Source organism: Dama dama, chromosome 18, assembly GCF_033118175.1.
Source record: "Dama dama isolate Ldn47 chromosome 18, ASM3311817v1, whole genome shotgun sequence".
NCBI classification, from domain to species: Eukaryota; Metazoa; Chordata; class Mammalia; order Artiodactyla; family Cervidae; genus Dama; species Dama dama.
This window is the reverse complement of record NC_083698.1, coordinates 44480023-44507879: the sequence shown is the minus strand read 5'-3', so window position 1 is coordinate 44507879 and position 27857 is coordinate 44480023. Positions and strand designations below refer to the sequence as shown.

General features: G+C 45.5%; 1 protein-coding gene across 6 annotated transcripts in view; it reads left to right on the top strand.

The window, feature by feature from the left end:
* Positions 1–27857, top strand: part of ATXN7L1 (ataxin 7 like 1) — a 252280-nt gene that overhangs the window by 88389 nt on the left and 136034 nt on the right. For 5 of the 6 annotated variants that reach the window (XM_061165221.1, XM_061165225.1, XM_061165224.1 and 2 more), the window contains one exon: positions 7936–8040. The exons of the other annotated variant lie outside the window; for it this stretch is intronic. In XM_061165221.1, the coding sequence (XP_061021204.1) occupies positions 7936–8040 (105 nt within the window). The remainder of the gene's footprint in view (positions 1–7935; positions 8041–27857) is intronic. 6 annotated transcript variants of the gene reach the window in all.

The following is a 27857-nucleotide window of genomic DNA, read 5'->3' as shown; positions in this document are numbered from 1 at the left end:
CCACTCCAGTATTCTTGCCTGGAAAGTCCCATGGACAGAGAAGCCTGGCGGGCTACAGTCCATGGGGTCACAAAGAGTCAGACATGACTAAAGTAGCTTAACACAGCACATATGTATATAATGGGTTGGGGTGAAAAACCAAAAAATACTTACCTAGAATCAAGAGTATACCTGTTTCCCCATCTGCAAAATGAAGCTGTGGATCTTGCTCTTACCCTGCCGATGATCAGACCAGGAGGATAATTAAGATCACTTCTGTGACAGTGCCATGGTGGTGCTATCTGATGTATCTGATCAACAGTTGATTCATTTGCAGGGACAAAATGGCAAAAAACAGACAGGCATGGATTTGTGGTAGGGAAATAATTAAACATGGGGAAATAACTGAACACTGTGATGGGCAAAGCCCCATCATCTTTGTGCATGTTTTCTTGGGGCTTGACCACTGCCTAGAGAGAGCCCTCCCAGTAGCTTGCAACCCTCATCTATCCACACATGTGTGTGATGGTGCCGTGCACATAGAGGGAATTCTATAGATCGGAGGGACCTTGCCATTTCCCCAGGAGGTCAGCTGTGAATGGTACTGAAGAAGAGTCAAAGAATGTGCTGCCTGGAGCAAAGACTCTCCCACTGGAGGGAGAAGGAATTCGTTTTGAAAAATAGGGGAGAAGACCTTGAGTAAAGCTTTCTCTACACTCTTTTCCAAATCCCTGGAGGAAGAAAATAAAAGGCCAGGAAAATTTTACAAGCCTTCACAGCAACTCCATGAGGCAAGAAACGCAAGCCCCGTTTTATGGATGGGAAACAGTTGCTCAGAAGGGTTGGGCACCTTCCCTGAGGTTACACAGCACAGGGCCCTGAGCTCAACACCCTCCTTCTGACCCCAGGCCTGTGCAAGTGCCAGAGGCTCCGTAGAGCCCGTTAGTCCTCTGTGTAAGCCTTCCACCCCTCAAACTGTTTTCTTCGTTGTTAAAATGGGATCTTGCTCTTATGAAAGACCTTTGGCTAAGATGGGAGCATGGACTATAGAGCAGGGGTCTCTTCCTGCTTTACAGATCACTGCCATGGGATCTCTTAGCTTTATTTCCTTGCCTGGAAAGTGGAATGATGGCAACTTTGTGGGTTAATTATGAGGATTACCTGAGATAATGTTATCAGATAGCAAAGTCTAGAAGGATGTATCTTAACATGCTAACAAGTGGTTATTCCCGAGGTGGTGTCATTACAGGTGGTTTCACTCTTGCATTTTTTTCCCATCTTTGTTCAGTGGTACACTGGTAAATGTTTAACAATGTGGCTTGCTGAAAAAAAGAAAAAAACCTGACCTGTAGTGCCCCTTTCCATGGTGTAAATACTCCATGAGGTCTGATTTCAAGCTACCCCCTTGATCTCACGGAACACGTTAGGAGACTTGCACAGTTGGCTCTCAAAAGGTGGTACGAGCCCATATCAACACACCACCATTTTTAACTGTGTGCTGAAAGTTCTGTTTGGGTGGTAAATTGAGAGGGAGAGTTAATTAATAGTGTATCCAACATGATGCCAGGCATAGTGATTTCCAGTGCTCCCTGGCCTTCCTCCCTCATCTCCAAACAGACGGCACACTGACCAAAATGGCCTGGCCCCTGGAAGTGGTGGTCTTCTGAGAAGCCACAGGGTTTATCCTGCTCCCGTCTGGCAGACTCTCAGAACCCAGGAAGCCTGTTGAGGAGATTCTGAGGTCCGATCACTAAGGAATAAGCAAGCAGGTCAGCAGGTCCTCTCAGTTTCCACAGGAGACATGGTTTAAGCAGACACAATTGAAACTGCCCTGCAGGAAACCAGGAACAGCCCCAGTGAAGTGAAGGGCCCAGAGTAGGACACCCTCAGCGTGGCCAGGCTGTGCCCAGCCTAACACTGACCCAGAGATGTGGGAGAGTGGCGGGGGGCGAGGGGCGCCACAGCTTCCTGAAGGAATGCTGAAGTGGAACAGCGGCCAGAGGCCTGACGGACCTTGGACAGGTCATCGGGGCCCCTGACAGGTCAAGAGCCATGTTCCCCACCCCCCACCTCTCAGCCTCCTTGCCGCACTCAGTTTCTGGCACAGAGTAGGTGCTCAGGCAAGTTTGCAGCTGCTTTTTTTGTTTTTTAAATTAATGCGTTTCTTTCATTCCCTTATAGCCTGATCTATTGCAGACAGACTGTAAGGCAGCCCAGGAAATGCTGTTGAATAAATAAATGTTTTAGCCCTTGCCAGCTCCTGGTTTCACATGTTCCTGGATAGAAAATGTGACTAAATCTAAATGAGATGCAAAGTGTTAATAAAGGCTGCCAGTGATTTTTTTTTTTTTAATTTCTTCTGGCTTTTCTGTATTTTTCAAATGTATCTTCAAAACACATGTATCACTTTTGTTATTTTTAAAAAAAGAATATATATTATAAAAATATTCTGTAAGTTGAAAGTAAAGCAAGAGTGGTGTCAGCAGTGTGGGGCTGGGAGTGTCCTCCATGTGCCGGACGCTGTGTGGGCCCCGCCTGGGCTTCTGTCACAGCTGGGTTCTCTCTCAGCCTTGCTTGTCACAGGCCTCCTCCTACCAGGCGCTGACTAATAACACTCCCCTCCGGTAACGTCTTAGTCAGAGTGGAAACAGAGGCGAGTCCTAGAGGGGAAATGACAGGCCACGCCTGGAGCCGCAGATGCTGCAGAGACTCCGTGCGCCTGTGCCCCAGCCTGGCCCGCATCCCGCCACGGGCGCGCAGGGTCCTCGCGCCAGTGAGGGCCCGTCTCACCCTTCCAGTCCAGCCTCCCCTGGAGCAGGGGTCTTGGCTCCTGGCCATATGACCAATGTGTCGATTCCATTTCCTTCTAAGTATCCGGGCTGCACTGGAAGCATGCGTTGGGTTATAAATGAGCCGTCCTAACATCAGGAGGAACTCAGCTTCTCTGTGGCCTCCCCCTGCAGCTAGGAGAACGATGGTGTGTCTGATGGTTTTCGGTAAAAACACAGGTTGAGTCTAGAAAATGACGGCGTGCGGGTGGGGAGAGGAAACTCAGATGTGTGAGGCAAAGCACTTTCATGAAGGCTGTGTCTTTTATTTCCTCTGTCCACCCCGTTCTCAGTGGTCCTGGAGCCAGTCAGCTAAGGAAAGGCAGAGGGAGTGCCCTTCAGGGCTCTATCTCCACCCAGCGGCCCACGAGGAGGCTCTGACCGCTGGTTTCCTCCAAACTGATCTCCCTACTTCCCACCCCATCTTTACTGAGATATGATTCATGTATCATACAATTTACTCATTTAAAGCATACAGTTCAGTGGTTTGTAATATAGTCACAGCTTTGTGCAACCATCACCGCTATCAATCTGGGAATGTTTGTATCATCTGCAAAAGAAACCTGTAAACCTTTAGCAGTTCTCCTCCAGTTCCCTCCAGCCCTTCCCCCAGCCCAAGGCAAACACTAATCTCCTCTCTCTGTGGCTTTGACTCTTCTGGACGGTTCATATAAAGGGGATCATATAATATGTGGCCTTTTGTGACTGGCTCCTTTCACTTAGCATATGTTTTTAAGGTTCATCCATACTTGTGGTGGGGCTTCCCAGGTGGTTCAGTCGGTAAAGAATCATCCTGCCAATGGAAAAGACACAGGAGACGTGAATTTGATCTCTGGGTTGGGAAGATCCCCTGGAGGAGGGCATGGCAACCTACTCAAGTATTTTTGCTTGGAGAATCCCATGGACAGAGAAGCCTGGCAGGCTCAGTCCATAGAGTCGCAGAGAGTGGGACAGGACTGAAGTAACTGAATATTCATGCACGCATATTATAGCAGGCATCAGTACTTCACTTCTTTTTATGGCCAAATAATATCCCATTGTGTGAATATATCACATTTCATCTATGCGTTCAACAGTTGATGGGTATCAGGGTTGCTTCAACATTTTAGGAATCAGCGAACTAAAATGGACTGGAAGGGTGAATTTAACTCAGATGACCATATCTACTACTGTGGGCAAGAATCCCTTAGAAGAAATGGCGTAGCCATCATAGTCAACAAAAGAGTCTGAAATGCAGTACTTGGATGCAATCTCAAAAATGACAGAATGATTTATCTCTGTTCATTTCCAAGGAAAACCATTCAATATCATAGTAATCCAAGTCTATGCCCTGACCAGTAATGCTGAAGAAGCTGAACGGTTCTATGAAGACCTGCAAGACCTTTTAGAACTAACGCTCAAAAAAGATGTCTTTTTCATTATAGGGGACTGGAATGCAAAAGGAGGAAGTCAAGAAACACCTGGAGTAACAGGCAAATTTGGCCTTGGGGTACAGAATGAAGCAGGGCAAAGGCTAATAGAGTTTTGTCAAGAGAACGCACTGGTCATAGCAAACACCCTCTTCCAACAACACAAGAGAAGACTCTACACATGGACATCACCAGGTGGTCAATACCAAAATCAGATTCATTATATTCTTTGCAGTCAAAGATAGAGAAGCTCTATACAGTCAGCAAGAACAAGACTGGGAGTTGACTGTGGCTTTGATCATGAACTCCTTATTGCCAAATTCAGACTTAAATTGAAGAAAGTAGGGAAAACCACTAGACCATTCAGGTATGACCTAAATCAAATCCTTTACGATTATACAGTGGAAGTGAGAGATAGATTCAAGGGACTAGATCTGATAAAGTGCCTGAAGAACTATGGACGGAGGTTGATGACCTTGTACAGGAGACAGGGATCAGGACCATCCCCAAGAAAAAGAAATGCAAAAAGGCAAAATGGCTGTCTGAGGAGGCCTTACAAATAGCTGTGAAAAGAAGAGAAGCGAAAAGCAAAGGAGAAAAGGAAAGATATACCCATTTGAATGCAGAGTTCCAAAGAATAGTAAGGAGAGATAAGAAAACCTTCCTCAGTGATCAGTGTAAAGAAATAGAGGAAAACAATAGAATGGGAAAGACTAGAGATCTTTTCAAGAAAACTAGAAATACCAAGGGAACATTTCACACAAAGATGGGCTCTTATTGAGGACAGAAATGGTATGGACCTAACAGAAGCAGAAGATATTAAGAAGAGGTGGCAAGAATACACAGAAGAACTATACAAAAAAGATCTTCATGACCCAGATGATCACGATGGTATGATCACTCACCTAGAGCCAGACATCCTGGAATGTGAAGTCAAGTGGGCCTTAGGAAGCATCATTATGAACAAAGCTAGTGGAGGTGATGGAATTCCAGTTGAGCTGTTTCAAATCCTAAAAGATGATGCTGTGAATGTGCTGCATTCAATATGCTAGCAAATTTGGAAAACTCAGCAGTGGTCACAGGACTGGAAAAGTTCAGTTTTCATTCCAATCCCAAAGAAAGGCAATGCCAAAGACTGCTCAAAGTACTGCACAATTGCACTCATCTCACACGCTAGTAAAGTAATGCTCAAAATTCTCCAAGCCGGGCTTCAGCAATATGTGAACCGTGAACTTCCAGATGTTCAAACTGGTTTTAGAAAAGTCAGAGGAACCAGAGATCAAATTGGTAATATTCGCTGGATCATCGAAAAAGCCAGAGAGTTCCAGAAAAACATCTATTTCCTTTTTGACTATGCCAAAGCCTTTGGCTGTGTGGATCACAACAAACTGTGGAAAATTCTGAAAGAGATGGGGATACCAGACTACCTGACCTACTTCTTGAGAAACCTGTATGCAGGTCAGGAAGCAACAGTTAGAACTGGACATGGAACAACAGACTGGTTCCAAATAGGAAAAGGAGTACATCAAGGCTGTATATTGTCACCCTCTTTATTTAACTTATATGCAGAGTACATCATGAGAGACGCTGGGCTGGAGGAAGCACAAGCTGGAATGAAGATTGGGAGAAGAAATATCAATAATCTCAGATATGCAGATGACACCACCCTTATGGCAGAAAGTGAAGAAGAACTAAAGAGCCTCTTGATGAAAGTGATGAAAGTGAAAGAGGAGAGTGAAAAAGTTGGCTTAAAACTCAACATTCAGAAAACTAAGATCATGGCATCCGGTCCCATCACTTCATGGCAAATAGATGGGGAAACAGTGGAAACAGTGGCTGACTTTATTTTTCTGGGCTCCAAAATCACTGCTGATGGTGGTTGCAGCCATGAAATTAAAAGATGCTTGCTCCTTAGAAAGAAAGTTATGACCAACCTAGACAGCATATTAAAACACAGAGACATTACTTTGTCAACAAAGGTCCGTCTAGTCAAGGCTATAGTTTTTCCATTAGTCACGTATGGCTGTAAGAGTTGGACTATAAAGAAAGCTGAGCGCCGAAGAATTGATGTTTTTGAACTGTGGTGTTGGAGAGGACTCTTGAGAGTCCCTTTGACTGCAAGGAGATCCAACCAGTCCATCCTAAAGGAGATCAGTCCTCAGTGTTCATTGGAAGGACTGATGTTGAAGCTGAAACTCCAATACTTTGGCCACCTGATGCGAAGAGCTGACTCATTTGAAAAGACCCTGATGCTGGGAAAGATTGAAGGCAGGAGGAGAAGAGGACGACAGAGGATGAGATGTTTGGATGGCATCACCGACTCAATGGAGATGAGTTTGAGTAGATTCCGGGAGTTGGTGATAGACGGGGAGGCCTGGCTTGCTGTGGTCCATGGGGTCGTGAAGAGTCAGATGCGACTGAGTGACTGAACTGAACTGAACTGGGTTGCTTCCACCCATGGGCTTTTATGAGTAATACTACAGTGACCATGCATGAACAGGTTTTTGTGTGGACATATGTATGCTGTTGTGTCTCATAGGCCACATAACTGATCTTTCAACAGTATGTATTTGATTCTGTCACCACTTTGCTTAAAAACCTTCAGTAGCTTCCCATTGTTCCTAAAGTCAGGTTCAAAATCTATATGTGTGTGTGTGTATGTGTGTTAGTTGCTCAGTCATGTCTGACTCTTTGCAACCCTACGAACTGTAGTCCACCAGGCTCCTCTGTCCAGGGGTATTCTCCATGTTGATCCACAAAGCTTATACCTTCCGGGCTCCCCTCTTGTTCTTCTGTTTCAGCCAAGAACTTCCTCCAACACACAGAATCTCCTTCCATGGTGGACTTCAAACTCCCCCTCTCTCCCCTGACCTTTTCTTTCTCTAATCCCTCCTCGGGGAAGCCTCTCCAATGCTTCAGTCAAGGTTAGGTCAGCCTGCCACGTGCTTTTCGTGGGACCCTGTTGCTCCCCTCCTCAGTGGGTACCACAGACACACCCACATGATGACCTGTGTGAATCTGGTCAGTGCTTCTCTTTTCTGCTCAGCAGAGTAGGGCCCTTGTTCTTGCTCACCAGTTAGTCCTGGCACCCAGCATGGTTGGTGCCCAGCACACTTAAGAACTCGGTAAATATATCCCAAGTAAAGAATGGATTAAAAAAAAAAAAAAAAGAATGGATAATGATGGCAGCCAGCAAGCCACTTGTCTGGACACTTCCTTTTCCCCTGGCGTTTTCTGCAGGTGATGGGGGACCCAGGCAGCTGCCGAAACCAGGATGACTCCTTTTTCTCTCTCCAGCCCTCCTCATCCTGTCACTCACCAGAGAGGCCTCTGCTTATGTTGAAATGGGTTTGGGTGAACTTCCCCCTCATCCTAAAATAACTGGAGCCTCTCTGGGTCCCAGTGAACCCTGGGGCCCTCTTTAAGGACAGAGTGGCTCTCTGTGGCGTTTGATTCTGAGCAGCCCAAATGCCGTGGACTAAGCCTTCAGTGGTAGCCATCCGTTTGCAAGGAAAATGAGGAGGGATTCTTGGAGGCATGGGCTTCTCTGAGAGTAAGGAGCTGCATTTGGACAAGCTGCATTCCCTTTCCTAAAGATGATTGCCTTTCTGCCGGTCTTGTTTGAAAACCTGTCCTGGAGGACTTTCCAAGAAGAAATAGTCCACCTTCTAAGACTTGGTTGCTTTTTCAAAACAACCTGTTTTCCTTTCCCCCCACAGATATGCACTTGTTTGGCCACTACCCAGCACACGACGACTTCTACCTCGTGGTGTGCAGCGCCTGTAACCAGGTCGTCAAGCCGCAGGTCTTCCAGTCCCACTGCGGTAAGTGGACTCCTGCACTGGCCGACGTCCACCATTCCAGAGGAGCCCTGCCCTGTGGTCTGGTCCTGGGTCTGTCTGAGCCCACGGCCCTGGGTGAATCCCCCTGGGGTTCTACCTCGGCTTCCAAGCCGACTGCCTTAGGGGTAGTCAGGGGTAGTCCTCCTGCCAAAATGTTCGGTGCTGTGGGGACACCGGACAGAAAATGTCCCATTGTTTAGGTAGATGGGTGGTGGTCTTTGCAGGGGACAAAGGGGAGGGACAGCAGTGGCTTGAGGAGCCACTCCTGCCGCCTCACAGCCAGATGTTTGGTTCTTCCGAGAGAGAGAGGGGGGCCAGGGCAGCCCACCGTGGGGGCCACTGGGGTGCCAGCCCTCAGGAAATGCAAACAAAGCCACGAGTTCAGCTTCTCCTCTTCCAAGAATGCTGCTTGTTTTTTTAAAAAAAGGAAAAAAACAGGCAAGTTTGGGAACTTGCTTTCCCTCTGTCTTTACATCCTTGGTGTGAAACCCTTCAGCAGTTCCACAGCAAACGCTGGCCTCCTTCAGTGCTGGTGCCTTGGGCACACCACAGTTAACGTCCACGCGGCTGCTCCCCTAGGAGCAGATAAACAGCTACCAACCTGAGGGTAGGAAGTGACTTAACCTGAGTGGAGGTTTCCGTCTCTTCAAACGGGGTGTTGTTGGACCAGCCGATTTCCAAAGCTGTAATGTGCTCTGAGTTCCAGAACAGTAGTTCCCAATCTTTTGGTTTAAAGTCTCCTCCCTTTTGTCGAACATAAATTCCGAATGCCCTTCTTTAGTGTTAAATTTCAAAGTGCATTAGACATTATGCCTAAAAAAAAGTCAAAGCAATTATAATATCAAATACACTTTCACAAATTACATATTTCTCCTTTCTTACACTCAGGATTTCTTCTTTTCCCCTAGCCCTTCAGTTATCACCATTCTGTAATAAATAGGTATAAAATAAAAGGAGATGAGCTTATCTAATCTCACCAGTAGAGGTACTTGGGACTATTGAATAGTTATATATATCGTAATATCAGTTACCAATATGTATATATGTATATGACATTTGCATAGTGGTGTGTTTATGTATATAGCCTGCGTCTGTGTGTGTACTGTAGTTGTGTTTAGTGTTTATAATACGTAGAAAGAAGAATCCAGGCTTCTGAGACTTTCTGACCTGCATGGGCACAGAGGCTCCTAGTGAGTGCCATACAAAGAGCTCCTGGCTCTCATTGAGAGGGCAGGTCTTCTGCCCCTCCTGGCAGCCACCTCTGTGACTTGGGGCTACTTCCTAAATGTCTCAGGCTTTGGTTTCCTTGTCTCTTCCACGAGTGATGACTTCTGTGGGCGCTTCCCACTCTCACGTTTTCATTTCTGGCAGATAGAGCATAAAAGGAGCAAGTCGTGTGCTGGGCACTCACTGACCTTCTTGCTAGATGCCCTGTAGCAGATGACCCTCCCGTCCGCCAGGAGGAGAGAAAAGGCCACACCTGTCCCGGGCAGATTGTCAGAGGCGCGGTGCTGACCTTACCAGCTGAGGTGACAAGCAGGGGAGTCAGTAGCAGAGCAGGTGAAGAAGATCCCACAGCTGGCCGGTCAGGGAGCAACCATGGAAGCTCTGTGCTCCCTGCTCCTGTTTGTCTCACGAAGATGCAGGAAGGGATCGCCATTCATTCATTCCTAGGATGTGCCGCTGTTCTGGGTGCTGGGGTACAGCAGTGAACGAGATGAGGAAAAATCCCAGAAGCCGTCAAAACCTTCCCTGGGAACTTAATTCACTGGCAGGGTTTCTGATGGAAATAACCTAAATGGGACCCGGGACCCCCACTGTGCCCTGCAGAATTCCTCCCAAGGCAAGACCCCACATAGCCAGTGAAGGAGACCTCTAGGGCTAGGGCTTGGCTCCCTTGACACGTGCCTCCCTCTATCCTGGGCCTTTTGGTTCAAGAGCAAGTCAAGCTTAGGGGCACAGCTGAGGGTTTTGTAGCCATCTGCTCTGAGCAATGGCAGTAAATTAGTTTGGGGGTTTGGGGTTATGGATCTCATCACCTGAAACCCAGTCTTCTTGGGCTTGCTGAAGCAGCTGACAAGCAGTGGTAGGACACGACCACAGCTCAGCAAATGGAGGCCCTTAAGCCTCCCTCGTCTGTCAGGTACATATCCCACAGATTCTCACCCGCATTTATCAAGGGCAGGAGAATGCAAGGCAGAGCTCAGAACCAGGGCAACACTTAAGGGGCAAGGAGGATTTCTTAGCTGCCCTAAGAGTTCCTCCTATAGTATCACAGTATTTCTTTTCTTGCTCTTTACCTCCCATGACTAGCCTTGCTGTAATCAACAAGTTAATGAGAATGGCTTTGCACAAGGTTTCAGGGACTGTACTAGATGCTTTCTTTATCTTTGAACATGTAATCCTCTCAACGCCCCCCGCTAAGTAGGTACCAATATGACTTCCAGTTTGAACTTGAGGAAGCAAAGGCTTAGGTTGCTTTGCCCAGGGTCTCCAAACTAAGCAGGTGTAGAGCCTGATTTTGAATGCAGGCAGCGTAGCTCCTGAGTGAGGGAAGTGCGTGTTGCCTGGCTTGCATAGCCATTGTCCCTCACTTCCTCCCTGTGTGGCTCCCAGGCCCCTCTGTCCTAGCCCAAACTCCAAGGCCTGAACCCACTTGACTGCCAGGGAGCACATCATAATACCTGGCTTCAGATTCGATCATGTTAGCTGCCGAGTTTTCTCTCAAATGGAATCTCGTCTATAGAACCTCAGGATGAATACAGATGCCCAGCAGAGCCACGGGGGTTGAAATCAGGGTGAGGGCTCAAGTGCCACTTTCCTGGCCTACTAAGCCACCAGGGTTCCTTAGAGCAGCATTTGAAGTTTGTTATAATGGAGAGAGCATGGGCTTTGGAGGCAGACAGAGCACTTCACATGACTTCCCCATTAACTACATGACCTCAGGCTGGTGGCCTCCACCTGGTCTATAAAATGAGTGCTCTGCCTGCCACAGGGGTTTTGGTACGAAATGACTGGTGAGAGGCGCTTTCCTGTGGTACACCCAGAGCATGGGTTCATTTCTCTTCTCCCCATGGCATCTCCGCATGGCCTCTAGCTGGACATGGCTTGTCTCTCTTCATATTCACAGAACGCCTCCCCGGCTCCTGCCTTGCACTTCAGTTACCTGTGGGCTGTCTCAGCTACACCCACCAGCTTCGAGGATCCTTTCGGGACCAGGGATGTATTAATAATACCTTTTCAGCTCTGTATTCCTAGCACCCAGAAATGAATTCATCATCACTAGCCCTGGCCCTGGGAAGCAGAGTTGAGGTGCAGTGGAAGGGACACAGCCCAGGGGCCAGGTCCCAGTTCAGCCTTACCCAGCCCTAAGACCCCAGACTCTTCACCTTTTTAAGTGACAGGGGACTGGGCTATGTGTTCTCTTGGAAACTTGCTTATTCTCAGTGCCTGGGATTTGGTGCCTGATTTTAAGGATCACAGCCTATTCAGAGAGATGGGTGCATGGCAGCCTTCAAGATTTCAGTAGCCTGGGTAAGTTAAATGGAAGAAGTGTGTGTGTATGTGTGTGTGTGTGTATTTAGGCAGTTGGTTCTGAGGACTTTGGAGGTTGATGGTAATGTGAAACAGTGAAAGCGATTATGGAAAAAATCGTGAATTTTGGAGTCAAACAGACCTGGGTTCCTAGCTGTGAGACCTCAGGCTAATTACATGACCTTTCTGGGCCTCATTTTCCTCTAAAATGAAGGCGATAGTTCCTGCCTTGCAGAGTTACTGTGAGGAACAGAGATAAAGTAGTTTCCTGGCACATAGTAAGGAAATAAAGAAAGGGTAGCTATTATTGTCAATAAAGTGTGGCTATTTTTTTTATTACGTTGAATGTTTCTTATGAAAAATGGGAAAACCAATTCAGTCAAGTGCTTCCTGCCTTCGTTTCTCACCCTGTCTCGGGGGATGTGCGCGTGGAGGTCAGCCTGCGGACTCTGGCCTGTGATTCATCTTCGGCTTCCCACACTCTTGGAGGCAAGACTTGTTGGCCTGAGGATGATTACATTGCCAGGAGTTCTGAGGATCCCCCTTTACGAATATGGTTTATATTTGTGTCCACTCCTTTGGAAACACCGTGAAGCTCCCTGTTATCTCTCTGGGGTCCCTGCCCAGGTCGAGGCAGCCTTGGCCACCTCCCCCCCACTCCCAGGACTGGCTGCTTTCCTGTTATTCCTGACTTTGTGCCCCAAGCTTGTGTCCTAGATGTAAAAAGCAGGCATGTGTTCATTGCTCAGGAGAACCTCTGCCTGGCTGGCGGGGGCGCTCTCCAGGGCGGGGGCGCTCTCCAGGTCACGGGCTTGGCTGGGCCACTCCACCTGTGTGGGCCCCTTAGGACTGTTTCCTCTATATAGCAGCCCTTTAGATGCTTTTTAAACCTCTGCCCAGGAGATTACGGTTTTGAGGGATTGGTTTGTTTCTAAAGTCTCTTAGGTGAGTTGATGATGTTACTTAGGCATTAAGATAGAAAAGAGGGAAACAGAAAAAGCCTCTCCTTGGGTGAACTGATCCCACTCAGCCAACATCCTTACCCTTCATAGCTGTCCAGCCCAAGTTGTGACTTGATACACTAACATGATATGGGAGCCGCGTGGTTGGGAATTGCGTCTCTGGGGTGAGTCTTCTTAGGTTCAACTTCCAGCTCCACTTGTTAGCTGTGTGACCTTGAGTAGGTTACTTTGCCTGTCTGTGCTTCAGTCTCCTATTCTTAGAATGGGATTGTAGTTTTTCTCCTGAGATTGTTTTGATGATTAAAGGAGCTCACTTGTGGAAAGTACTTTTAGCACAGTGGTAGAACAAAGTTTGCTTTTAAAAAAAAGAAAAAAAAGAAAGAGTTATGCTTTCATTAACCAAGTGATAAGCTACAGAGATTTATAATGAAGTCTTGTCCAAAGGATATTCATTTATGATTACTGTGCAGTGTGAGGGTGATCTTGCTCACTTTGTCTGCGTCAGTACTGTGGGTCCCAACCTCAGTGCAAAGAGAGTGCCGTTTCTTCCGAAGAGTCCTCTGTGTATGTTGTGTGTGTGTGTGTGTGTGTGTGTGTGTATGTGTATGGGGTCCCATTTGTGTGCATAAGCCTGTATATAAGCTCAAAACTAGAAGGTTCGAGGTACCTACAATGGAAAAATATTTTTATTACATTTAGAAGTTCCATATATTTAATCAATTTGAAATATTGTAAGTAAAGGGAAAGATAATAAGTGGATTCTAGCTGTGGCTTTGTAATTGGGTTGGACATTTATGAAGTTGTATGATTCGCCTAAATGAAAGGAGTATGATTTTTTCTGTCCTTATCTCCTAATATATTTACATAATAAGGTACCATAAAGAATAGTTTCTCAACAGCAGCACAGTTAACATTTAGGCTGGAAAATTCTGTTATGGGGGCGTCCTCTGTATTGTAGGATATTGAACAACCTCCCTAACTTTTATCCAATAGATGCGAGTAGCTGCCCCCACCCCCAGTCATGACAGTGAAAACAGTGTCCCCTAGGGGACAAAATGACCCCGAGGTGAAAGCCACTGCTGTGAATTTTAATATCTCCACTTGCCTTGTAGTGTTCTGTGCTTTTCTGTATTCAGGTTTTCCTCCCCATTCAAATACGTGTGTGTGCATGGGCACACCAAGCCCTGAAATCAGTTCTCTGGAACCACACAGTAGCGTGTGGAAAGTTTACTAGTTCAGCCTCCAATGAGCTGGTCATCAGGATGATTTCCGCATCACAGTCATATTCAAAGCATAAAGCAAGATAGATTGCTCAAGTCCATAAAATGCAGTACTTCCCACCTCAAAATAAAAAAAACAGGGAAAAAGTGGCAAAAGAAATAACACATTTGTATACAAAGATCCTTCAGAATTTTTCAGCCACTTTTGGTGCTCACTGTCCAAGCAGAGAACCATACAGCCCTACACCCCAACCATCAGACAGATATTCCTTGGATGTCACTGCTACTTAAATATATATTAGAACCTAAAAGCCTAGATGTCATTCAAAAGACAAGATAGGATTAGTTTTTTCCCTTCTTAGAGAGGCCCTTTTAGTCCCTTTTCTGATTATATTTTTGAATGCCCTTCAAGTAGCTCTTTTGCATGTTGATGGTGATGCAGTGGAATTTAATGAACTGTGAGCTAAAGCAGAGGGGCTGAGCCACAAAATAAATGAGTGGCAGCAACTGGCTCCTGGAGGCTGGCACCTCCATCCCTTGCGTGCACATGCAGATGCCGCTGCTGGGTGGGGACCAAGAGCAGCAGAGCCCAGCAGTGCCACACATGGAAGCCTCATTAATGAGGTTTCAGGGTTTCCTGCAATTGTTCTCTTTATTTCGTCTATCTCCGGGTGACCTCTAGTTGAGGAGGAAACAAACCATTGGTGCTTTTGAGCCCTAGAGAACTGGAGTCCCTCCCAATGTCAGTGCCCCTGGGCTTCCAGGGTATCATCACTGGCTAATTATCCTGCCAGAACTGCCTTTCCGAAGGTGTAGATTGCCACAGAGCAGGACTGAAGTTTTTGGTCAATTAAGTGGGATTTGTTTGTTGAGATTAAATTTCTGTTGTTAATGTGAGTTGTTTTTTTTTATGAACTAGATTATTTACACTAGAGACAAATAAAATAATTAAAGGAAATTGGTCAGATTGAACATATTCTTTGTCAAGTTCAGCAGTATTAACTAAGACTTGACAAGATCAAGTGAATCTGTGCAAACTTGATTTTGTTAGTGAGATTCTTTTTTTAACCTTAATTTGATTAATGTATCCCTGATCTAAAATTAACTCCTGGCTTGATGTATCTTTGGGGTTCCTTACAGTCAGAAACAATGTCTGTGGTTGTTTCTTCTTATTTCATCTTTCCATACTCCCCCGTAAAGTGTAACCATAAGACAGATACTAAGGAAATTCCTACAGTTGATTCTAAGAAGATCCCAAAGCAAAACTAATCATGGACTAACAAATGGTGATACCTTATATCAAGAATTACAACTGAAAAAATCTACAACAAAGTAGGACCTCATTTTGCACCCCTTCAAATGTTTATATTTTTGAACTTGCTGCTGCTCAAATTAGAATTAAACGTATATCTAGAATATAGCAGGTTGATCTGGTCCCAAACCCTAGCTTTTCTTCTTATCTGTTAATGGAAGATGAAAAGTACCAATAACAATTATTGAGCACGTATATATGCTAGGAATTTTTTTTTTACTTAATCCTACTGCCACCCTAAGGTGCTCCCACTATTCCTGTCTCACACCCTAGGACAGGGAGACTCAGAGGATTTAATAAATTTCCCCAAGAGCTTGCTGATGTGAGTGGCAGAACTAGGATTCCAGCCTATGCCTGACTCTTGATCACTCTACTGATTTAATGTTTTGGATCTCAAACTCCCTGCAATAGCATAACTGAACTTCCATATGGAAAGGTTGTTTTGGTCCCCTGTAGGATGCTGGAGCCTAAATGCAGGTGCTTAGGGGCACCTGAGTTCCCTATCTCTCATTTTTCTAACTTACACTTCTGATCATCTGCTTGTTGGCATAGGTAAAGAACTTGGGCACAGTTTTGAGGGAAATCACAATGGAAGAATAAACTGATTACAGTCCATATGTTGAGAGATGGCATTTGGATAGACCTTTAAATATCAAAAAGTAAAAAGAAACAAGCTTATTGGAGAGGTGGAATGGGTACCACCATCAGTTCTGCCTATAGTTTCTTGTTCATCCCCAACAAATGAGCAATCCATGTGATCCCCACCCCCACCACCAAAACAGTAGATAATTTCCTCTAAATTCAATGGAATTCCCCTTTCTTGCACATTTCTGTGAATCAGGTAAATTTTACAAGTAGACAAATAGCAGATGTAATGATTCAGCTCAAATTTAGAGATAGATTAAGAGGATCTTCATAGTTTTAGTATTATTGAATTCATTTTTACTTGAAAGAAAAAACCCCTCTTCTTATATCTCATTCAAGCCTGTTTCTTGAAGGCTGAATCTCTTGGGTTACCTTCTTCAGAGTCACATAGCTTTGATTCATTCATTTATTTGAAAAATGTTTATTGAGCACCTACTATATGCCAGGCATTGTTCTAGTGCTGCAGATAAACAGTGGTGAACAAGACTAGAGTGTGACTTCTATGAAGCCTGCGTTCTGATAGTTTAAATAATGTAGGTGAAAATGAGATCAAGCCATAGGAAGAGCACATCAGGTGAGGTGTTTTGAGGGCTTCAGAGAGGTGAGCGAGGGCAGTCCTGCAGAGCGCTGTAGGGCAGAGCCCAGCGTTTGGGCTTCATTCTGGGTTTGGTGAGAAGACACGGGAGGACCCTGCATGAGGGGAAGACATAGTCTGACTTCTGTTTTCAGAAGGTCACTCTGGCTGCTTGGAGTCTGGGAGACCTTGAAGGGACTGAGGCATAGTTGTGCAGGCGGATAGTGAAGGGTAAACGTGAGATCTATTTTGGAAATGTAGCTGACAGCATCTGCTGATGGATTACACTGTAAAAGGGAAGGTCAACATTTAGAGTTAGTTAGAAGGGGAATGGCCAGTGACCTATAGGAAAAGCAACAGAAGATGACAACATGGGAGCCAAGAGCAGAAAGTGTTTGTAGAGCCAATCAAATGTCAAGTGGTTGAGCGAGAAGAGGAAAGGTCACTAGATTTCCACCAAAGGATGCTGTTGGCCTCAACAATAGCCATTTCAATATCTTGGGATTTCTTTTTTCCAAGTATAGGTGATTTTATTTTTATATCACTGCTAAACCTCTTTTTAAGCTAGTGACACCCCAAGTGTTTTTCCACATTTCTGCTGAGCTCAGCTACTACCCAGCTTAATTGTCAGCTGGTCCCCGTGCCCTTTGCATCCCACCAGTCACTGTACCACAGTCACCTGTGAGCTCTAGGTACTCAGCTCCCGAGGGCTGAGACTGTGTCTTCTGCATCCCTGCGTCCCAGGCCAGAGACATTTCCTGACTTGGTGCACGGACAGCAAGAAGGAAGGACTCCTCTAATCCCAACTCAAGTGCTCTTGGCTCTCCCCACTTCACCAGCATTAGCATGTATGACAGCTACTGCAAATGCCTGTTTACTTATCCACCCCCACTGCACGCACAGGCACAGGCCCAGACTAGGAGTTTAGAGGAGCCCTTTCGAAGTGCTCACCATTGTGTTCCCGAAGTTAACACGATGAATGCTGGATCTACAGTTGGTACTCAAAACACTTTTTAAACAATGCATTTTGGAAGGAAGGAGGGAAAAATCCTGGAAGGAAAACTTACTTCCAAGTTGGGAATAAGCCAAATTCCACAGGTAATCGAACACATGCTTTTAGAAGATGTTGCTCCTTGAAAGAGAAGGACTGTCTCTGTTCGGATGCAGCTGATGCAGGGGAACCGTCCTGCCTCACTTTGCTCTGGAGAGGCTGCTGCTTTGATCCCTGACCACAGCTGAGTTCTGGAAGGCTGTCACTGTAACATGACCCCAGGCTTCTGACTCATCTCTGGCTCGTCCTCTTGTATGGGCTGCTCATTCCATTCCTCAGAGCTGTATCAACTGAGGAAAATTAGGGGAACAGCCATCGCTTTATTTAAATGCAAGCGAAGAATGTTGCCAGTGCTGATTCCAAAGGTCATTTTGGAATGGCCCCCACCTGGGGCAGTGAGCAGAGCAGCAGTGTTTCCTCCCTGGGGTAGTCCATCGCTGAGAGCTGGGGCTTGGGTGCACACACACGCCTGGGAAAGACTGTGTGCCAGATTCCTCTTTGGAGGTTCTCAGCGCCTGTTAGCCCGTCAGAGCACCCAGAGGTCTCGCAGTAAAAGCAAAAATGCATCCCTTTTGCTTTTGAGTCCCATCGCTCTTAATTTATCTGAATTTACCGACATGTACTGAGTGACAATAATAATAACAATAATGAACATTTTTGTTAGTAATGTGGTCCCAGATACAAGCCTACTCCATCCATGGCCCAAACAGAAAAACAAACATCTTTTCCAATCCTGGAGGAGAAATTGGCTGTGGAAATTCTCCTATCCCGAAACTGTGTCTACTGTACTTTATGAGTGGAAGGGTTTTCAAAGGTGGTTTTGATTCTCCTTTATTTTCACCTCTCTCCCTGATGCTAGAACCCAGTTCCCATCCAACCTGCCATTCCACCATCAGTTTACCTTTTGGAGGGGCATCAGGAGTATTTGCTCAAGGAGCTGATTCTGAGTGCTTTGCCTGGGGTCACTGTGAGGTCCCTCCCAAAGTGTCACATATAGGAGTGTATGGGCTTGCCTTGGGGACGCTGGGGCCGAGTGGGGGGGTGTCTCTAAAGAAGGTTCCAAACTCTATTGTCTGTGAAGTCAAAGTGCTTCTTCCTATGTCTTGTGTATATTTACCATGGCAGGTTTTCTTCTCTTCTGGAAAAGGTGCTATTAAGTTGATGTGGCCTCTTACAATCGATGGCACCCTGGAATCAAGGAAATACTGTAGTGAAGAGTCTGCCCAGGACTGCTCTTTCTTGGGAATGGGCACTTCTGGAAAACAAGTGCACTTTGGGGAATGCTGCATAGAGGCACATGGGAAATAAATACGTCCGAGAGAAAATGTAAATTGAAGGGAGTAAATGATGAAAGATTAAGTAAACAGTTCACTGTGATGAATCTTACTTCACATGGAATGAATAATCGTGTTTGGTCTTTTTTTCCCCCCAGAGAAAGTGACTCTAGTCTTTATTTTAGAAAACTGGAACTACTGATTTCTGTCTAAGGTTTGCTTCCTAACTAACCCTGTTATTTGTTTATTAGCATCATAGATGCTTTGCTTTTCTCTCACAGGAATTATTTCTTCAAAGTCCTGAGGCCTCTTTCTAGGATGAATGTGGCTTCCCTTGTGTGGTGGCTGTGATTTTCTGCTTGCCTCGCTAGGTGGCTGTCCCCACCCCATATGTCGTTCTCTTAAACGTGCCTGCCTCCCCCAGGAGCCCTGCTGCGCCATCCCCAGTAGAGTGCTTTGACACTAGCCCTGACTGACCCCCTAACTCAAGGACCCACCTGTCAACTCTGAGGCATCTTCTGATGGTGGCACTCTCTCCGAGTGCTTGTGAAACAAGTTACTGGTGCATTAAAAGAGGCAAGACCTGGACAGCAGTTTGGAAAACCTTATGCCACTTTTTCAGCTTCCCCTGTCATACTCTTACCACTATGACACTCACCCTAGGTTTGGGGAGCCTCCGCCCTGACAGTGAGCCTTTGCCTCAGGTCCTCTGTAAAGTGGGGCGGTGTTGATGATGTTTGAGAGGGGCTGGGAGACCAGTGAGGAGGCTGAGGACAGGAGGGGGAGTTCCCCTGAGAGCTGCCCCGACTCTGACTGGTCATATTTGTGAGCCAGGAAACCACTGAGCTATTTTGATCACCACAGGTGCCCCTAGCAGAGGCAGAAGAGCTGCGGTCCTCTCTTTTATTTTCTTATTGTTCCAACTCCCCGACCCCCACCAGCCCACAGAACTTGCAGACCTGTGGTCAGTGTGACTTGACCAGTATCACCCCATCCCACATTCTGTTCTTTTTAGGTTGTTTGGTGTTTTTCTTTCTAATATTTCTTTCATCATTCAGCCAGTGCTGGAATTGGGTTGAACTGGCCGCACAGTCCAGAGGAAGTGGTTGTTTTGGGGTTGGTTTCGGTGGACTTCTCAGGGGGACCACACTCTATCCCAGGGATGTGCCCCTAGACCTATCTGTTTTGTGTGTGTCTCCTATGCAGCTTTCCCCAGTCATTTCTCAGAAGGTCCCATATCCACTGTTCACTAGGAATTTGCTCAGTTCCAGGACTCTCTTAATTGTAAGATGCCACATCGATTGAACAGCACCTTTCCCCAGGTGACTGGAGCCCTTCTAGGACAGTCTTTGCATCCAGCCAGTAGTTGTTAACTGGGCTAGTCTCCTGGGCTAGCCCCAGGAGATGGGCATGGTATGGTGGAACAGGGCACAGTCTGGGGAACGAGCCAACAGCAGCTTCTGGGGCTGTATGACTAGGTCATAATTAACCCAGGCACATCCCTTCTTTTCTTCCTGGAGTCAGGTACTTCACGTTCCCTTTGGTTTAGAATTTAGTTCAAAGTACAAAATAATGAAGCTATAATGGCTTGGGGAGTTTCCTGTTTCTGGTGATACCCCTGACAAATGTCATATAAATAAACCTGGTCCCAGATCAACTAGGCCACATGTAGAAAAAAAATCACACCATTGCCAAGTAGTAATTGAGGAGTGTGGTTTTAGTTTCCGAATGTAAAGTTTGGTGAGGGGGCCTTACTATTTTTATTTTTGATTTCTAGTTTAATTTGTGATAACCAGGGAAAGTTATGTTATCCTTATAAGGGTAAGGCAGGGTAAGGCCATAAGGTTTAACATATGTTAAACTTATTTTAAAAAGTAAGTTTTATAACTTAGGATACCTCCTCTGTGATTACACTGGCATTTTTTTTTAATGTCATACGTGATTGGAAAATTTGTATAACCTCACTTTTATGTGCAGGGTTCCATATATTCATTGTTTATTTTGTTCTTCAAATCTTGTATATCCTCTGCATTTTTGTCTGCTTGGTCTGTAATTTCTGAGAAGGGAGTTTTAAGTCTCTTATGCTTATATGTCAGTCTCTCCTGAAACTCTAACACTTTTTGCTGTACAGTTTTGAGGCTGTGCTATTGGATGTTGTTGTTTAATCGCTAAGTCATGTCTGACTCTTTGCAACCCCATGGACTTCAGCACGCTAGGCTTTCCTCTTTTTCACTATCTCCTGGAGCTTGCTCAGACTCATGTCCATTGAATCAGTGATGCCATCCAACCATCTCATCCTCTGTCACCCTCTTTTTCCTGCCCTCAATCTTTCCCAGCATCAAGGTCTTTTCCAACGGATCGGCTCTCTGCCTCAGGTGGCCAAAGTATTGGAGCTTCAGTTTCAGCATCTGTCCTTCCAGTGAACATTCAGGGTTGATTTCTTTTAGGATTGACTGGTTTGATCTCTTTGCTGTCCAAGGATACATATAAGTTTATGACTCAAGTCATTTTAGTGATGGATTATTCATCCCTATTAATGCTTTTGTCTTAGGTCCTATTTTTATCTGATTAACATTGCTACCTAATTTTCTTTTGGTCAGTATGCATTTGCCTTATCTCTTTCCAGTCTTTTATTCTCAACTTTCCATTTTGTTTTAGGTGTCTCTCTTGTAAGCAGTATATAGGTGGCTTTTTAAAAAATCCAATCTGACAGTGTCTTTTCATAGATGAGTTTTATCCATTTACATTTATCGTGAGTACTTTATATATTTGGACTTATCTCTGTCTTTCAATTTGTGTTCTGTGTACCTTGCATTTTATTTGCTTTTGTTCTCCTTTCTTGCCTTCCATTATATTAGAGAAGTTTTCTTAACATTCAACATTTTCCCCTCTGCTAGTTTGGTCACAATAGATTTTCTTTTATCTCTTAGTCTATTTAAATCTATTTAGTGACTACCATTAAGTATTTAACATGCATACCAAATGATAACTTTTTTCTCATACAGTTGTTCAGGATCTGTGTCTTCTCAAACAACACAGATTTTTACATACTTAAAGTCAACTGGTAATTACAACAAAGAATTGAAATCCTGGCTCAAAACACTGCCACGTGTTCTCAGCCTCCTGACTCACAAGAGGATTAGAGGCATCCTGACTGATTAATAAAGCATGAATTTTTGCTAATTCACTCTGTTTTATACCCTGGGGTGTTTTGGGTCATCTATCTAGTTCAGAGTGATACATTCATTCCCAGCTCATAAAAATCTCTCAAGTTCCTGAAAATGTTCTGAAGTAGGATTAGACCAAAGAGAGCTCAGAATCCTACAGCCCAGTGTTAGTACCTGTTCCCATAAATCCCATTTGTCACATGTAATGATTTCCAGTGTGAAAATCAAGAGGTTCCTCCCTGTTAACACCTGCTTACTTATCCCCTGATGCCCAAAATTTAATGTGCATGTGAGCCCCCTGGGGGTTTCTTGCTACCATGCAGATTCTAATTTGTGTTTCTAACATGCTCCCAGGTGATGCTGATGCTTTTGGTCCATGGACCATACTTTGAGGAGCGAGTGTTTGGAGAATGAAATGTAGTTAGTAAAAGGGGCTTTGGCTCCAGGTCTGTGTTCCTTGATACTTCACAGAACAGCAGATTTCAGAAGCATTTTCTGTGAAGTGGTAGTATTCAGGATCATTTTAACCATAAAGATCACCGTAAGGCCTTGCAGAGCCCTGCCTACCCCTGCTCTGGCCCAGAGTTCATTCAGGCCCATGTAAAGTCCCTCTTAACACCATCCCTCTGCAGGTCAGCACAGCACGTGCTCTCAGGCTTGTCATTCTGTCATTTAGGTGTGACTGTCTGAGTCAGTGCCCTGAGGAAGAGCCTGCCTGGGGCCAGGGGCAGGCTTCCTGGTAATTTATGTCTAAGACAAGCTTTTAATAGAGATACACTTTTAAACAGTAACCAGGAAAAAGATTCTCTCTTTTCAACGGGTATCCATTTATAGGACTCAGCTGTTGAAGCTCAAGGGTAGCATTAGGCTTAAGTTTAATCTTCTGTATACCGTAATTTACAGCGCTGAGTAAAGCATTGTACGTACAACTATTTCAGTCATTTGCTGTGATAAACAGCTATTGCTCTTGGCAGAACAGAAACGCCATCTCTGTTTTCCACTTATGAATATTGAATGGTCTCAGGCAGGCTTTTGCTATAAGTTTTTAAAGGGGAAATCCCCACTGATCACATCTCCTCAGTGGCTCCAAATGCCATTTCCCTGCTGTGTGCCCTAGTCAGTGCTCGATTTGGACCACAGTTCTGCGGCACACGTGTGTTCCTGGTGAATGTTACACGGGGCACGCCCAGCAGCTCCAGGCCCCAGTCCTGCTGAAGGCTGCAGTTTTGCACGGAATGCCTCGAGCTGTTAGGTAGAAGATTTAGCTAGTGGCAGGAAGCCACCAACAGGGATCAGGGAGATATATTAGAGGCGATAATCTGACGCAGGAAAAATAGAAGGGGTGTGATTCTGTTGGATTCCTGATGGTGAGAAAATGGTGTCAGCTAGGGAAATTGAAACTAATAGGAGACGGGGGAATGCCCAGGTTATAAATCTCTAGGGATAAACTCTTTAGGAGCACAGACACACATATGCCTTCCTCCAGACCTCCCTTAGTTCTGATGCTGTGTTCCCTGCCAGCTGGGAGGATGCAGAATGTATATTCAAATACGATGCTCAGGTCCACTGACTCGCTTGACCCAGAAATTCAAGTCCAAGTCGGCTGGTTACCCTAGACTTAGGCTCCCAGAAATACCCCCCGTTTCTTTCCCGTGGACAAACTTTCTGCATTGGAGGAACTGAAATCTTTAGATTGGCATCCTTTGGTGTGTCTCATGTGTGTGAGTCTCCACTGGGTCCTATAAGTACTCCAAGTATTGCACTGGATGATGAGATAAGGACTCAAGGGCGAACGTGAGCAGAGATGGTGAACAAGTGAAATGGTGTGCTCTTGCCTGCTTCTGAATCCTGTGACGGAGACGGTCTTCTGCAGTCACATTCCCAAATGCCACTTCTCAGCAGTATCTCTAGAAGGTGATTCCTTTGAAAACAGAGATGAGAGGCTTCTGTTCTCACTACCGCCTTTTAAGGGTGATCATGTATCTTTAGAAACAGCTACAGCATCTTGCCATTTATGAAGCAGCCTCTCCTAGTGTGCTCATTTTGATTTGAGTAACAGTTCAGTAAGGTGGACTGGTGGGGGCTGGCTTCCCAGGTTTGGAAGCTCAAAGAAGTTTAGCCACTTCCCTAACATCACATATCTCACCTCAATGCATTTGTCATGAACAGAGACCCCAGTGAGAAAAATACACAGAGGCCACCAAATAGTTTGTCCACAATTGGAGACAAATTCACCTTTTATGAACCTGACAGTCTTTGTATTTCTAATTCCCGGCTCCAGGCAATGAACACATCTTCTGACTCTCTTATATCTCTTTCACTTGAGATCTGAGCTTCCTCTAATAACTATTTGAAAAACAATCTTAACAGTGTTGACTCCAAAGAAATGTTATTCAGCCTACCTATAGGTTATGATATGCCTTTTCATTTCTTGGCCTGAAGATTCCTTCAGAACAAAGTCACGGTCATTTCAGCAGACGTTGAAGGCAGTTAGTTGGTTGTGATCTGCATGCAAATAAATCCATTCAGCATTCTGATTAGTTATAACGGGTGATGAGAGAATTGTACAGACCAAAAACTCCACATAAGTGTTTCATGCATGTAAACCTACTAATGAAAATGGGTTTTGGCAAAAATCTGAGCATTGATGTTCCTGCCACTGGACCTCAGAATTGCTTGTTAGTATTCTGGGACCTGGAGTGCAGACACAGATACAGTACAACTTGGTCTTGAGGGCATCTCTCATCTCCTGGCCTTCGATAACTTTGTTAAACAGGAAGATGAAAGGAAGCAGTCTGGAGAGAGGATGATACGTTAAGTGGCTTAAGAGACCTGGCAGTTTAGGACTCCTTGGCAACCTTGCTGTGACCTCCCACCTCTCCTTGCCCATCTGTGAAATGGGCATGGTGACTATGCACCAGGATTATTATTCAAGATGATAATCTTGAAACATCTTGGCATGTGACTCATGCTATAAATACACCTCGCTGCCATGTGGAAAATAGGAGTTTTTAGCTGAAATGTATAATGAGGTGAGGCAGAGGGCATCAGTCACTGGCAGCAGGAGGATTGCCAGAGGTGGGAGGTGTGCGGGAATGAGGCAGATGCTTACCTAAAGAAGGAGAACAGAGAGAAGCATGAAGCATCTGGGGCAATGTGGTGGAATGTTCAAAACAAACACAAAATAGATGTTTGGACGTCTGGCCTGGATTTTGAAAGCAGTCAGGGGGTTGGAGATGAGCCTCTATCTTTTCACATTGCAGGCTCTGTGTTCCTGCTTCTGGCACACACTGCACTCCAGAGGCCTTATCTAACCAGTCCCCATGTGGGGCTCAGCTGCTGAATTTGAAGGCTGGTTGTGTTGGAGATGCAGGGAGGGGTTAGAAACAGCCAGACCCTGCAGCCAAGCTGTATGGGCATGACTGTGACTCTGCCACTGACCAGCTAGGTGACCTTCAGCTGACGTCTCCGTCTCATCGTGTCTTAGTTTCCCCATCTACAGAATGCAAGTAATATTAGTACCTGTCTCAAAGATTGTCAGGAGGACTGTCAGGGCGCCTAACATCTGTAAATGTAAGCATAGTGAGGCACTTCTCCAGCCTTGCGAATTCTAGCACATGGCAGAGAAGAAACACAAACTAGATGGGTTAAGGAATGTTCACCTCCAGAGAACTGAGTGTGTCAACCATGAATTATGTGGTCATTCTCAGAGAGGAAGTATCTACTGGAACAGAGGAAGAAGGGTCACAGCCAGAACGATGTCCCACCTTGGTTGGACCACCAGCTATATGCCGAGCAGATGGTGGAGGACTCGTTTTGCTCAGGTCTTGAAACCCCAGTGCATCTCTTCCCTGCTCCCAGGGAAGTTGGACGCTTGGTAGGGGTGGGAGTAGGAGGGGTCTGTATCCACAAAAGCAAATTCCAGTGGCCACTATCCCAGAAATTTTTATCTCCTTATCTTACACGTATCAGTCTTTCCCAGTCATTTGCTGATACTGTATCTCTGCTCTGGAATCCTGCAAAATCATTCCCCTGTTATCTGTCTGCCTCAACATGGGGGAAAAAACCCTCTCATCTGGAACTCTTGTCTAATGTCTGCCATCCTGCCTCACAGCAACGTGTGGGCAGGTCTGCTCTATGCCACACACATCTTCAGAATGACTAGATTTCAGGTGTTCAGAGCCAGTGTCTTTAAATCCACTGGTGAAAGGAGACAGCAATCATCTGCCGGTTGGTGTTTGCCAAGATGTGGCCTCATAACAGGTTGAAGTGATGGCTGCTGGCATGAAACCTGGTTCCCCCTGGGCGTACACCCAGCCTGAACAGCTCCTTTAAAACCAGAAGCAATTTGTCATCTTTTGATTCTCTTCCAGCACTGTCCCTGTCACAGGTAGATAAATGAGGTGGCATATGGGTGTCCAAACGCAGGATCATCTAATCCCAGCGGTTTCCTGCAGAGCCAGCACTCCGTGAGCGTGGAAAACTCAGTGGGGTGGTCCCCAGCTTCTGGGTTGTGACCATAAGCACGTTGCTTTTCCCCTGCATGTGCCGTTTATATGCATGAAATGCTTTCTCAGAATCTCTCAGCCTCCAGTGTGCCATCGATAGATGCGTTCCTCATTTCAGAATTCTGAAATAAATCACACATTTGTCAACTCAACATCTCATGTCTGTAGTTCCACTGAATGCCACTAATCAAATCAGTGCCTCGGCAGAAGCCAACAGGCACCCCTGAATTAGAACTAAGGGTTGGACTTGATGTTCTAAAAAGCCTTGATTAGAGAAAGCCAATGGGAATGGAGGATGTGTTTGGGTTCACCTTGAGATGCATGCTCTGTATGTGACTTGAAAGATACCCACACAGTTTTCTACACAGCCCACATGGACTTTAGATTTTCTCAATTGCATAAAAATAAAGTCACTAGGTTATTCCCAAGAATACAGTAGGTAGAAAAGGTCTCCTGATGCCTCTGGGTTGCCCTATGGGTGAGCTGTGACACCCAGTAGATGAAGGCTGGGCCAGTGTGGTGAGTGAACTTTGGCTGACCAGGGAAGGCCTTGTGCTTGCACCAAGGGGCTGACTGTGTTGCTGGTCCTGCCAGACAGCTTTGATTTCTTCTGTGGCCACACTCTTCATCCCTATAGGAGCCAGAGTATCTGAGCCCAGGCTTGGCTGGATTAACTCAAGTTCATCCCTAACCACAGGGAGGATATCTGTCCCAATCATGTTTCACTGAATCCTTGAGCATAACTGAAGCAGCCTAAGACAGGAGCAGATGTGGAGCATCTTCTCAAAGCTGGATCTGCTCACTGTGGAGCAGATTCTCACACAGGCCACTGGAGCTGGTGACCAGAAGGAGTTTATGGCCAGCTCCTCAGTATCCATGGTTCTGAAGGGGAAACTAGCATGAACTGTAACATTTAAAATTTCTTCCACAGAAGAAATCAAAGCTGTTTGGCAGACCAGCGACACAGTCAGCCCCTTGGTACAAGCGCAAGGCCTGCCCTGGACCAGCCAATTGAGTTTTAGCCAGTGGTTCATACTAGCTGTCTTCTAGAACCCCGTGGGGCTTAGACTACAGCACACTGTGATTGTCGTGGGGTTAAAAGATGGGTCTGGGTTCCTGTTCCTGCCTCTTCAGCGTCTGTTCTGCATCTACAGACTGTGTGTTTGCTGCATCTACTTGATAAGGTTGGGGAGGAACAAATGAATTAACAAATGTTGGCAGTACAATAGACACAGTTCTAAGGCTGAGTAAGGCGTCTTACTTACACTTACAGAAAAGGGGAAGGAAGTGTGATTTCATGGAAGACGATAGAACAGAATAGCTTTCTCATTAAAAGACAGGCACGAAAAAAAAAAAAAAAAGACAGGCACGAAACTAAGTGAATCTTTAAGGTAATTCTGCATTTCATTCATGGTGAAATCACATAATCTTTTTTTTAAGCTAAAAAAGGCTGAGCCAGCTGTACATGATATATTAAACCCACACATTTACTTACTTTAGAAAAGTTCCTATTTTGAGATGATCATTCCCGGGGGGGGGGGGAGGGGGGGGA